This window comes from Mytilus californianus, unplaced genomic scaffold, assembly GCF_021869535.1.
Source record: "Mytilus californianus isolate M0D057914Y unplaced genomic scaffold, xbMytCali1.0.p SCAF_1, whole genome shotgun sequence".
Lineage (NCBI taxonomy): Eukaryota > Metazoa > Mollusca > Bivalvia > Mytilida > Mytilidae > Mytilus > Mytilus californianus.
In genome coordinates, this window is record NW_026262581.1 from 78,288,664 (window position 1) to 78,302,076 (window position 13,413).

The 13,413-nt window shown below is 31.4% G+C and overlaps 1 protein-coding gene across 1 annotated transcript in view; it reads left to right on the forward strand.

Moving 5' to 3' along the window:
* Positions 1-13,413, forward strand: part of LOC127738025 (receptor-type tyrosine-protein phosphatase epsilon-like) — a 264,382-nt gene that overhangs the window by 16,971 nt on the left and 233,998 nt on the right. The window contains exons 4-8 of the mRNA XM_052249048.1: positions 1,440-1,577; positions 5,485-5,619; positions 8,570-8,713; positions 10,334-10,468; positions 10,901-11,044. Coding sequence (XP_052105008.1) covers positions 1,440-1,577; positions 5,485-5,619; positions 8,570-8,713; positions 10,334-10,468; positions 10,901-11,044 — 696 coding nt within the window. The remainder of the gene's footprint in view (positions 1-1,439; positions 1,578-5,484; positions 5,620-8,569; positions 8,714-10,333; positions 10,469-10,900; positions 11,045-13,413) is intronic.

Genomic DNA, 13,413 nt, shown 5'->3' on the forward strand with positions numbered 1-13,413 from the left:
AAGCAATCTTTCCCTAAACAAAGTTGTATTCTTAGGCATAATATAATTTAATGAGTAACTGCATCAGTTTATTTTCAAACTGATCCACGCCTAGATAGATTGACTGTTGATTGTTGCTATTTTTAGACATTTATATATACGTCTAAATATGTGACAACTTTACGACACACGTTCCCTATCGGATAATCTGTGGTTATACAGGGCTAACACCATAATTAATATATACTAAGTCTCAAATTTAGCCCAACAAGGTTAGATCCGCAAATTACCATTAGCATATTTCGATTCGAACCCCTGCATCTGAGACATGGTTAAAACACTGCCAGTACTGTGTGTAGCGCCCTAACCCACTCAACCAATTAGGCTATTAAGATATAGCGTTCGATAGTCGAGTAATGCCTTTCCTTGTTGGCTTTATCTAGGTTTGTAACACAGTATATGATGTAAAGTGGCAAGTAGATGGTATACCTTGCAGATCAGCTATTGTTTGTCTGTCGTAAAAGATCATTTTACCTGTCATGCCGTCTCATCAAATCTTTATTTTATAATGTTCGTCTTAATATGTGACAACTTTTCGACAGACGTTCTCCATCGGAAAACCTGTGGTTATACATGGCTAACACCATAATTAATATGTATATATAAGTGCCAATAAATAGCAACACATGAAATACAAATCTATTTGAGTGTGGATTAATCAGTACACAGATTAATACGATTACACAAATGCCTAATAATGTAATTTTAACACACTATTTAGTATGTAAATATTAAAATGTAAAACATATTTACAATGCAATAAAAAAATAAACGTAATGTTTCACTAGACAAACTAGCTTCATCAAGCGTGCATCTATCCATGTGAAATCGGATGAAGATAAGAAACTTTTGAAGCTCATTGTACATGGAAGCTGCGTTGTAAATAATTCAAAGTTTAATTATTTATCAAATTACAAAATTTCTGGTTGAAGTTTGCAACGTCCGTTTGCTAATATTACAGAGATATAAAGGACGATGCTGTATAATTGATTATTCTTTATCTTACCTGTATCTTTTTTCGTTTTTTTCATTAAGCCTATCAGGTTCTAGAGTATGCAGCTGGTGGATCAAACAATTTTCTCTTCTCCTTCTTGCCGTGGTGTTCCTCTCAGTGTTCACTTCTATGATTTGGATAGTAACATTATCAAAAAGATGTTTCTTTGAGCGAAGATGTCTTGTGAGGGGGCAGTATTTGTTTGGTTTGTATCACGATCGAGGGTTTCTTAGCCGAATAATAAATTTGTCCATTGTTTCTCCCTTTTTGATGATTTTTTTTCATATATAAACACGTTCTGTTCGCATATATATATATTTAAAAAAGGTAAATGTTCTTCCTTTAAGCATATTATAAACATGTGTACGTAATCTTTTTTGCTATTTTTAACGATTGTATATTACAGCATGTGATGTCGGCAAGTACGGCAAAGACTGTCTCGAGGAATGTTCAGAAAACTGTTTAAATCAACAATGTAATCATGTGACTGGTGAATGCAGCATTGGATGTACAGACGGATGGCAAGGATTCAATTGTACTCAAAGTTTGTTTCTTTTTTTCCATTTAACATCTTTTTATCTATCAAATTTCTGTTTTGTTACTTAACGAAATTTTTGATAATGAGATCAATGAATTGCATAACATTAACTTTAATTGGACTATAAAAAAGAGAGTTATGTTGTTAATCAGAATGTGCTAAAAGATTTTCCGGTAGATAAGTAATATAATTAAGCAATTTCAGGAAATTATGGGCAAAGAACAGTAAAGAGGCTATATCCCTGATTTTGGTAAAATTTTGCATACATCTTTGGCTCGTTGAACTATAACTGAAAATCGAAAAAATAATACATTTTTCTAGCTCTTTTATTGTCTGAAATATTTCCGTATTCGTGTAAAATAGGTGAGCATTTGTATAGAAAGCACATAAAATAAGCGAAAATCGTTCTTAAATTTGTCTTTATACCATCAAATCTCCGATTTCAAATACATAGATTTTTCTTAAAAAACTATATGTTGTTGATTCATAAATTTCCGTTTTAATGATATGAAATAATCAAATGGTCACCGACTATGACATAGCCTATATACTGTAACTTGACCTAACGGTATTTCGAGAACTTATATAAAATAAATGATATGAAAAAAAACAAATATGAAATGGAAAGATTTAAATATTGTAAAAACCCGGAAAATGTAGTGTTCCATGACTTGAAAACATGCTCTTTTTTTATATGTACTGATTTTACATTTCATCAATTTTCAGAATGTCGTAAAGGTCAATTTGGGACCAACTGTTCGGAGTTTTGTGGAGGATGTTTATCTCATATGTGTGATCATGTTGATGGTTTATGTGATAACACAACGGTCTGTAACCCTGGTTATGAATACATGAAATATTGCAATAAAGGTACGTAAAGTGCGGTATTAAAATTGTGATATACATGTGCTTGAGCAATTTACGTCAACGAGATGAAAACACTTATTTCAGAAAAAGATACCGCAAGTGATTATAAGTGTTTCATGATTGTCTGATGCCCAACTATTAGGTAAGTTTTAAGTTGTATTGAAACTTGACGGATTGGTCATATATTCACTAAACTGAAACAGCCTGAACCGGAAATAAAAATTACATGGCTTTGAATATTATAAACTGTTCTATTTTTTTTTTTTTTGCGTCTCTGTTAGATTAATCTGTACATGCTGTATGTTTGTTTGATTTTTTTTAGCCAGTTCAGTTGTGTGTCTGTGATGTATGTTTACACAGTTTTGGCTGGTGGGTCCCAATTATTGTCACATTGACCTATGATGTTTGTTTGGGTTGCTCTTCCAATTTTTCAATATAACGGAACTTTAAACAACTGCCATACAAGTTGGAGGTTTAGCTAGCTATACACCAGATTTAAACCAACATTTCTTCGGAAAATACATGTACATGTACCAAGTTAGGAATATTGCAGTTGTTTTTCACGTGTTCCATATGCATTGATTGATAACGTTTGATTTGTCATATTCCTGTTTTGGTACAAGCATTTTCCGAAGAAAATGGTGGGTTAAACCTGATTTATAGCTAAATAAACCTCCCATTTGTATAACAGTTGTTTGCAGTATACAAATGATAAACTATTAGTTAGTACGTTGAGATACTTCTTAAATTTCAAATAAGTCTTTAAATTCTGTAACATATGCATTTATGTAAACTATCTTTTTGTGACAAACATAGTTGTGTGAACTGATCTTTAAGTTTTTGTTCAAAATATTTTAAACCCATTTGTCAGCAAACTGCATATCCAATATATTTGATATCATACAGTTATCTAAACATTTTTTATATAAATAAACCATTTACTTTCAAAATCATTGTTATTTAAGTTTATAAATGATAAATCATAAAGATGATCAGAAATTGTTAACTCTTTACCTTTTTTTATAATTCAGCCCCAGAAAGTTATCATACGAACTTTTGCATAAAGAAAAACTGGTAAAATGCCAAATATATCAGAAACTATACAGTCTGTGATTGGTTGCTTCAAATGTAAAATGGGTCTGCAAAATTTTAGGTGCACCCGCTCTAATAATTCCAAAATTTAAACCCCACAAATCTTGGACCCATATAAAATAAAATAGGTACATCATCCTTATCAAAAAATCGTGTTGACATTTAATACATAGATTATCAATTCTACTCTTCTTCAAGATATAAAACATAGACTTTATTCCCTGGTCTCTGAAGTGTCTTTATTCCTTGGTCTCGTAAGTATTACTGTTTCTACTTTGTGGAAATGAACCACTTTTTGTGTAAAATATTCCAAAATATTTATAATTTTTAACAATCTCAATTTCAGAAACTTTGATATCTACCGTTTAAAAACCAGATCTTTTGTTGTATCAACATTAATCTTTAATTGCCATGTGTTACAATATATGACAAAGTTTAGCATATTTTGTGGTACAGTGTTACTATCTGCTAATAAAATAGTATCATTATCGCATAAAAGTAGGAAAATCTTCAAATATAAACCAATTTCAATTTGTAGGTCAGTACTTAGTGACTGCTAGACTTTTGTATCTAACTCTTCTATAAATGCTTTCAAATCATTCAGATATACAGAAAAAAAGCAGGAGATGCATTTTCACCTTGACGTAAACCCATTTCACGACGCTCGTTCTTCCTATTAAGTTTGATGAAAAGAATTGATAAAAAATCCCTTCATACAATATTGGTTTTCTTAATATTTTTTCGTATGAATATTACATTTAGGCACAGTTACAAAATTTCAATATAAAGAATTGATTTTAAAATTTTGTAGTTTTAGTTTTGCTAAAAAGCAAGTAATAGGTTATTGAATTATTCCCCTTTGAATAGTCATGAATTTTTGAAGATTTATGATTGGCCAGCTGATTTTTCTATCCTGTATTATATTATTTACTATCTAATCGTTACAAGTCTTTCTGTACAAAAAATATTTCCTTGATTAGCTCATTGTAATATACACTGCGTAAGCCGACCCTGTAAACACCAAATACCGGTTTCATAGTAAAGTCATCTAAAGACTCTTAATGCGTGTTGTATGTTGTAATAAACTCTCTTAAGAACATAGCAATGCTGATAAAGAAAATGTTAACAGAATGCATTTCGAGTGTTTGCACATTTTTCACCATCGACATTTATTACCACAGTGTATGCATTGAGTTCTATACGGATCCTTTTTAACTTTTACACAAACGTTGAAATTGCATGAATAATAAGTAAATTAATAGATAAGACAATTATTAGTATCTAATATCTTAAGACAAAAAAAAAAAACGTTTCTCACTTGATTATGACTGCAGAACTAATGTCGATTTTAGACCTTCTTCCCCGTACTGTATCAATTTTGCTTATGGAGCACAACCCGATGCCGAAATGGACTTGACTTGAATTAGGAGACTCTGTTTGAATTTCAATTAAATGCAAGAAATGTTTTCTTGTAAAAGAAAGCAGACCTCTGCAGACACAATTTCAAGACTTAATGTTAACTAGAAGTTGATGTCAAGAAAGACATTTTATGACCATTATACAAACTCATCTCGAATAACAGTTCATTACAGTCTAAGTTTGATCAAGAAACTTGTCTAATGTTATTACACAAAAACGGGGAACGTTATTTTGGGCATTGTTATGTTTGTAAGACATGTGGCAAGCAACAATTTTGCTTGGATAAGTTGATGTTGCATCATTGTTGATAAATAAAACCAATGTAGGTATGGTATATAGAAGACCGGATCGGCTACGTTCTTTACCTAATTTCAAGTTGCTGTTTCATCATTCCTTGATTTACCCGTCATTGAGTCGGGGGGGGGGGGGGGGGGGGGGGGGGGGTATTTATGTTTCAAACAGACTTTCGATAACATATCATATGGTATATATAATTATCATTTATGATTGAAAACTATATTTTTTCGTCTATCAGAATGTGACAATTGGTATTTTGGTAAAAATTGTTCAATGGAATGTAACTGTCTAGTCGAAACATGCAACAAAACAGATGGAATATGTCCAATTGAAGGTTGTAAAAAAGGATGGCATGGTGAATCATGTGACCAAAGTAAGTTGGTTATTTTTGTCGCAGTAAGCGAAAAAGTCATGAATAATTAATTCAACCAATTAAATTTATGTAAGATAAAGCTCTTCAAATTCAATCTTTTTCAAATATATATTTATTGTGGAAATCTAAGACACATTGTTTGATTGCTTTATTTGTACTGTAAGCATTTTACTATTTATCTATTGACATTTCCAACCAGCACCGCAAGACTATGTACCTCAATAAAACCAATAAACAAAGACGGAAAAACAAAACGTTAAAAACGATCGACTAAATTAAAAATTTATCAAGAGAGAGGTATGAAGATGATTTAATATTGGCAGTTATTTAAATTAAATGAAACTTCAAATGTTTGGGCAAAAAGATTCGCATCAGAAAAATTGAAAGCAATATCTTAACTGATTTTATCAGACGGAATTTTGCGTTATCTAAAGATTTCTTTTGAAATTGGCTACAAATTAAACTAAACCTTTTACCATTTAAAAATATATGCGTTAAAATGTTTAGAGGGAAATAAATCTATTAAATTCTTCACCGCAAGTAAAATGTTATTCCAATGGAAAATGATAATCGATAATAAATGTTGATACATGCATATGTGACCAAATAGAAATCTATACATATACCATTTCTTTTCAGATTTGCAATTTTTTTAGAGATAAAATATTAGGATCGAGAAATGATCCCTGATAAAAATCAAATTAAATTAACACATGAATAAACAATGAAAAACTTAAAACATAATTACAATATTCAATATAAATCATATCATAATATCAATTAGATTATATAAACTTTTTCTTTTCCCTGATTACAAAAAAGTTGGTAGGACAAAACAAATAATAAGTTGTTAAGCTTTAATCATGTTAAATACCAAAAAAAAACGGCAAAGGAGTACAATAACCTTAATCAGGCTGATATCCAGTTGAAATTATAGAAAAGAATACAACTGCCTATTATAGAAGGTATTAATGGTCAAGTTGTGTATATTTGAAATGTTTACATCTGTTTCTATGGGCTTTTAAAGTTTAATTTAGGTGAATGATTTATGATTTTTTGCATCTTATATACGTGTTCATAGTCATTTGTAGTATTGCGCTTCGACAAATTTTCAAATAAAGACAAATTTTCACAAAACCGTCGATTATGGCAGGTGCATATACATGTAGATCTTTTGTGTGCTCAGCATAAATTTAAAAATAAAAAGTTAAATGATTGATCTTTTTGAAATATTAATTTGCATCTCTGACCGTGGCAACAGTTTTTTTTTGAGAATAAAACCCTAAAAATTGGCAATAATCTCATCAAAAAGAGAAAGTCGGGCACTTCCTTTTTTGTGTGTTTTATCTAGGATAATTCGTCGTCAATCTCTGAAAATGTTTTTAAACTTTCGAAAATTCTCCCTGACAACCGATCAGACAATAGTTTAAAGTTGACAAATGGCATAAAACTACATTACGTGATGCTTAATAGCTAGTAGATACATTTGTCTTTTAAAACAAACTGTCATGTAAGAATGGTCATGATGCTTTGTGGATAAATTAACCGGTTTTCAGGAGCTAATTTTACAGCGCGTCATCCCTACAATGGTTTCCATTTTGAAAAAAAAAATAAGTTGCGTCGTGGGGATATAATTTTGATGAAGTAGAATCCTGACTGTAATATTTCGAATAATTCAACACTTAATATACAGTAAATCTGTAGAAAATGATCATATCGTTGATATTTCATGTCAACACAAAAGTTTAAGACATGACAAAATTTTGGTACAATCTTGCTGTACTATAATCTGAGGCATGTCAGTTGTGCAATAACTATCTCAGACATACTGCACAGTTCAAATGCACTCTTGCCTTATAATACCCACACTGTTCATTGATCAATTACATCTTTGTACAACACTCATCGTTGCCAAATATGAAATGAAATGAACTTAACAGTGTAAAAATGTATGGGAAGGAACAGAAGAAAGGCTTTTTCAACAACAACAAATATGACTTTTGTACAATGTCAATGTTAATCCAAAATTAATCCACAAACTAGGTAAGTCCGATAGATTATTATTTTTTTGTAAAAGCAATTAAAAAAAAGAATGTTAAGGAATTATTTCGTGACCGAATTAAATGGCATGATATCTACAAAATGTGTTTAAATAGATAAGATAATGATCAGGTGCAAATTTATTGAATGCGTTCAGGTGCGTCATGTCTTCAAAATTGGTTGTCGAATACAACTGAAAAAGGGTGCGATTAACTAATGAAAGCAGTATTACATTTTTCCATTTTACTTCATCCAAAAACTTTTTGCAGATCTTTCTTCAATTAAACTTCCTTTAAATTCAAAATAAAAACACTTAATGTATGCTCAATAACCAAATTAAGTTATTACTTTAGAATTTTCTACAGTTCTACGATGTCGCAAATAATCATACTAATTATAAGTATTTGTCCATCGACCATGTAACTTCCGTATGGAATATTTAAAATGCAATATTGGATATTTTAATGAAGGATTTATCTCCTATCGTTCAATAGTGTAGTGTGTTACGACCAAAATGGCCCCATAAAAATATAACAAATACTGTCATTATTTGACCAAAAATTTCACAACACCGAGCCATAAACGAGTTTGAAACAAGTTTAATTGAATTTTTGAACATTAACTATAAAGTATCAATGCGTTAGTTTTGAAAACACTTGACGCTATTAATGGTTTTATGAATACATAATTGAAAACGTGTCAAACAAATGATCATTTTTTATTTCAATGATGTAAACAGTATAACGTATGCATGTTTCACAAGAGGATGTACATATGCAATATATTGTGAAAAGAAGACAGAAAATGTCAGACGATTTGAGCGGGTAATTAAAGTAATAAGTCTAAGACAAAGATTTGGTCTAATTGAATTGAACAATACTTATTTAGTCAAAATTAACGAACATTTCAGGATGTAATAATGGTCGTTTCGGACGAAACTGTAATCGTTCATGTGATGGATGTTTATCAAATAGTTGCGAAGCCACTAATGGATTATGTTATAACACCACTGGCTGTGAGCCAGGTTATTACGTTGAGGAATACTGCAACAACAGTAAGTACAATATGGTGTTATACATTATTTCTCTTTCACTTTCCTGTATGTCAGTCCATCAATCTGTCTACGTCGTTATACTTTCGTTGTAAGACGTTTCACTATCCACTTCTTAGAATGGTCGAGGAAAAGAAGATAAGTTGTAGAATATTTCTCTATGCACGATTTTACAACATTTTGTTGTTTTTCTTTTTCCATGTTTTTGAAATTACAAAAACTTTTTGCTGCCATTCCCAATAATAAGGTCTTCAATATGAACTTGATGTCAGATAAGCCCAAGCTTAATATAACTTTATATGATTAATATAATTAACGATTTTCTTAAGAATAATATTCATATTGTATGCAATGTTCTTTGGATTCAGATTTGTGATTTCCCCACTGAAGGCTTGCTTATATTGTTGTTGGTGCCTTTCAACAGATCCTCTAACGTATAGCGTAAAAACAAAATGATTTATAACAGAGAGATTTCTAAAACAATACTTCAATATTGTGTTACGAAAGGGTCGATTGGTCAAACAATATTGCATCGAACAGCGGAACTAAATGTTGAGTTTTGGAAAATGCTAGACACCAAGTATAACCGATGATCTTAATTATAAGTGGCAATTCCGTGCTGCCTACAAAAAAGGTCAAGCAATGCAGCTAGTTTTTTATGACACAGTTTACGGAAAATATGAAGAAAATTTCATACTTGATAATTATAGAACACAATGAACCAATATGATTGCTGCTTTTGATGAGACTAGCATCTACTCAGTAAAATATTTATGTATGAAATTGGAAAGATCATGTTGTTTTACTATCACTTGGTCAATATTTCGTCACTGAAAATATCATAAAAATGCATACAAATATGATGTTTATTGATTTCAAATAACTAAATCCTCAAAATAAACATCCATCATGTAGAACTTTTAATAACAGAAATCAATAATTTGAGTTTCTTTTCGTTGATCTATATCCCGACCAGTTACATACACAAGCAGAGTGTAATTATCTAAATGCAGATTGTTAACTGCAGAAAAATATACAAATAAAAATTTCTCTATTTTTCATTTCATCTTTTTCATGTCATCAAGTAAGAGGCAACAGTAGTACACTGATGTTCAAATCTCGCATATTAAATTTCGATTAACAAATCTTGTTTTCTAAATACCTTAGGGAAATTGCATGAACTTCAAACGGTGAGAACCCAGGTTCGTCATCATGGTAAGCATCACTTGATTTGCATGTATCACTCATCAAGCGAATCCTCATTCAGTTAAAATGTCTAAATAGGCAATGGATTCAATAGGTACATTTGCATATCAAAAAACTATTCTGGTATTAAGATGCATGTATAAGACCGCGAACACATGTCGCTCATGTGTTAACACAAGAACATCGTTTCGGTTATGGTGACCATATATCATTTATAAAAATGCTTTGTCGATTTCAGTCTTTTTTCTTAATAATCATGTTGAAGCAGTTGCTGTGTCAGAAGTACACCCTCATATTAAATGAACATGCACGAGCGTTAAAAATCAATTTACATATATAAACTATATAATGTAGCAAGTGGTATTTCGAAAAGCGGTTTTAACATTGATATACTTTAATAAAATTTCTATTTTATAGCCTGCGATGATTGGTATTTCGGTACAAACTGTACAAGGAATTGTAATTGTTTGAATGAGCCATGCAACATGTTTACAGGAAAGTGTCCTATTGGTGGTTGTCAAAAGGGATGGCAAGGCCAATCATGTGAAGAAGGTAGGAAATTGGTTTTCACTTGTTCGACTTAACAAATATATTTATGGCATATTACAGACATAATCATTTGTTTGACCTGGCATACTTTTAGATTTGCAATCGAATTTACTGTCATGAATAAGATCATAGGAACCACATATTAACTTCTAATTCCAAATATCTCCGCCGACTTTTATCGATATATAACATTGTAGATGGCATGTCATTACAACTTAGCAAGAACAAGTGTGTGCCTTATTTTATAAAAAAAATACATGTATAAGATGATCTAAATCATTGAAAGTCTAAATCTATTCCTTAATATATACTTCGACAGAAGAAAGATTTCGATCGGGTATTCAAAGTTATTAGTCGAAGACAAAGAGTTGGTTTACTTTGACTTGAACAAAAGAGAACAAATACTAATTTGGACTAATATAACGAACATTTCAGGATGTAATGACGGTAATTTTGGACGAAACTGTAATCGTTCATGTGATGGATGTATATCACACAGTTGTGAAGCCATCAATGGATTATGTTATAATACCACTGGATGTGAACCTGGTTATTTGTTTGATGAATACTGCAACAACAGTACGTACAATATGGTATTCTTATAATTTTCAGTTTTAATTCCATTCAACTCCGTATTTGATTTGACCTTTCCATCGTTTTGGTTCAAGTGCCACTGATGAGTTTGATGTAGACGACGCGCGCGTCCGGATTGGTAAATTGTAAGCCGTGTATCTTTGGTTAGTTTTCAATATGTATTTCTTCTGTTACGTCTTTCTGTATTTCAGTACATCGAACCTTTTTAAATCCCTTTTCCATTCTCATACAGTAACTCTTTCGACTTTTTTCGAACGGTCAAGGAAAATCAGAATTAATTTTTAAATATTTGTTATTTCAAAAACGTTTTTAATTGTTATTTTCTAAATAATAATAAAAAAAACTCTTTGTTTCCATTCCCCAAAAACATAAGGCTGTCTGATATGAATACTATTTCAGATTTTCCATTCAATGCTTTAATCGATATTAATAATATTGTAAATGCAAGCTGTGTTTCTTCATCAACATATCATCATAAGCATAGCTTAAAAATAAAAATACATTCTGATAGAAAGGTAATTAACGATACTTTAAAGATATTGTCCGATTTGTAAAACAATATTGTGTTGGACATAAATAAAGGCAACAGTAGTATACCAGTGTTCAAAAGTCATAAATCGATTAAGAGAAAACATATCCGGGTTACAGGATTTTAAGAGGAAAACAAAGGAACAACAGGAACACCGAAGTTCAACAAAGACAAACGCCAACACACATAGAAACGAACTATTTGATAACATCTGCCATATTTCTGACTAGGTACAGGATATTTTAAGACAAAATGGTGGGTTGAACCTGGTTTCAAGCATGCCAAACCTCCCGCTTTATGACAATGTTAAAAAAGATCGTTAAAACGCTACGTGACAGAAATACAGCACAAACACACGCAAGAACATTCATAACAGAGAAACGCACAAACAAATAATATAATAGTCGACATAACATGCAAACCACAGAACAACAACGAACATATTCCAACAACAAAAAACACCACAGGATATCAAAAATGTGACGCGCTTACGTAACTAGCATGCAATCTCGAACTTTATACAATTATTTTCACAATATTCGTCCAAACAATTTTCATGACAATGATGGTATGGAAAGGCAATTTTATAATTATTTGGACTACAAACGATAAGACATAACAGATTATCCAAACGAAACCATAACAGAAACATCAAAATAAATCAATGAATGTTGGATGTACAAAACACCGAGACACGCCGCACAGCAATGCAAATTCACATTCAGTATAACAGTCATATTTGGGAATATGACAATGATGGTATTGAAAGGCAATTTTATAATTATTTAGACAACAAACAATACGACATAACACATTATTCAACCGAAACCATAACAAAAAACATCAAAAAATAAATACATGAATGTTGGATGTACAAAATACCGAGACACGTCGTATAGCAATGTAAATTCACTCTCGGTATAACAGTCATATTCGGGAATAGGTCACGTTCGGTACTTTGCAGACAGACGACATAGATGTTAAACCACAATCTAAGAGGTGGTAGAAATGTCATTAGTTAGTTTAGACACAGACACATCGTATAGATCAACCAATTCGTGATGGTGTCCATAAAATTTACGGAGTGTCATTTTTAATCTTTCCTCCTCATAACTCTGTTGGAGCAGTTTCTGCGTAAGAAGCACACTCCTGTATATGAAGTCAGTATAGTGTGAACATGCACGAGAATAACGTATCAATTGAGATATGTACACACCATACGACGGAGCAGAGGGTATGTTACTGCAGAGAAATGGGAAAGTGATAATTGGGAAGTTCCATAAGAAATGTACATGTAATGTTGAATTTTATCAACCGCTAAATATTTAAAAAAAATCTTCCTGAGAACTCTTTCCTTCTTTTTATCAAATATTACACGAAAGTTCCTTATATGAAACTACTGTGTGTTAGATCCTTGCTACTAAAATTGTCAAGTTTGTCCACTTTGCCAATGTCAACACTGCTCGACATTACCTCCTATTGAAAATTTCAGGCCCGGTATCAAATACAGACATTACTTTAAGAACCTCACTCGAACTTACTGCTAACTTGATGTGTCTATTGGTTGACATGATATTCTTGAGACCCGCATACCATAGGTAGCATGTAGAAATATATTCAGTTTTATATTACCGTTCTGTCAGTTCAATGCTGGTGAACATCTTTTTCCTCTATAACATAATCTCTTCAATATTATACACATGCATAATTTTACACTTCTACTTGTTGAAGTAACTTCTGACGAATATCATACACAATCATGTAAGATCTATTTTATGATTTACCTTTTCCATGATGGTAATTACGGTTGATGTTGACTGAAGTA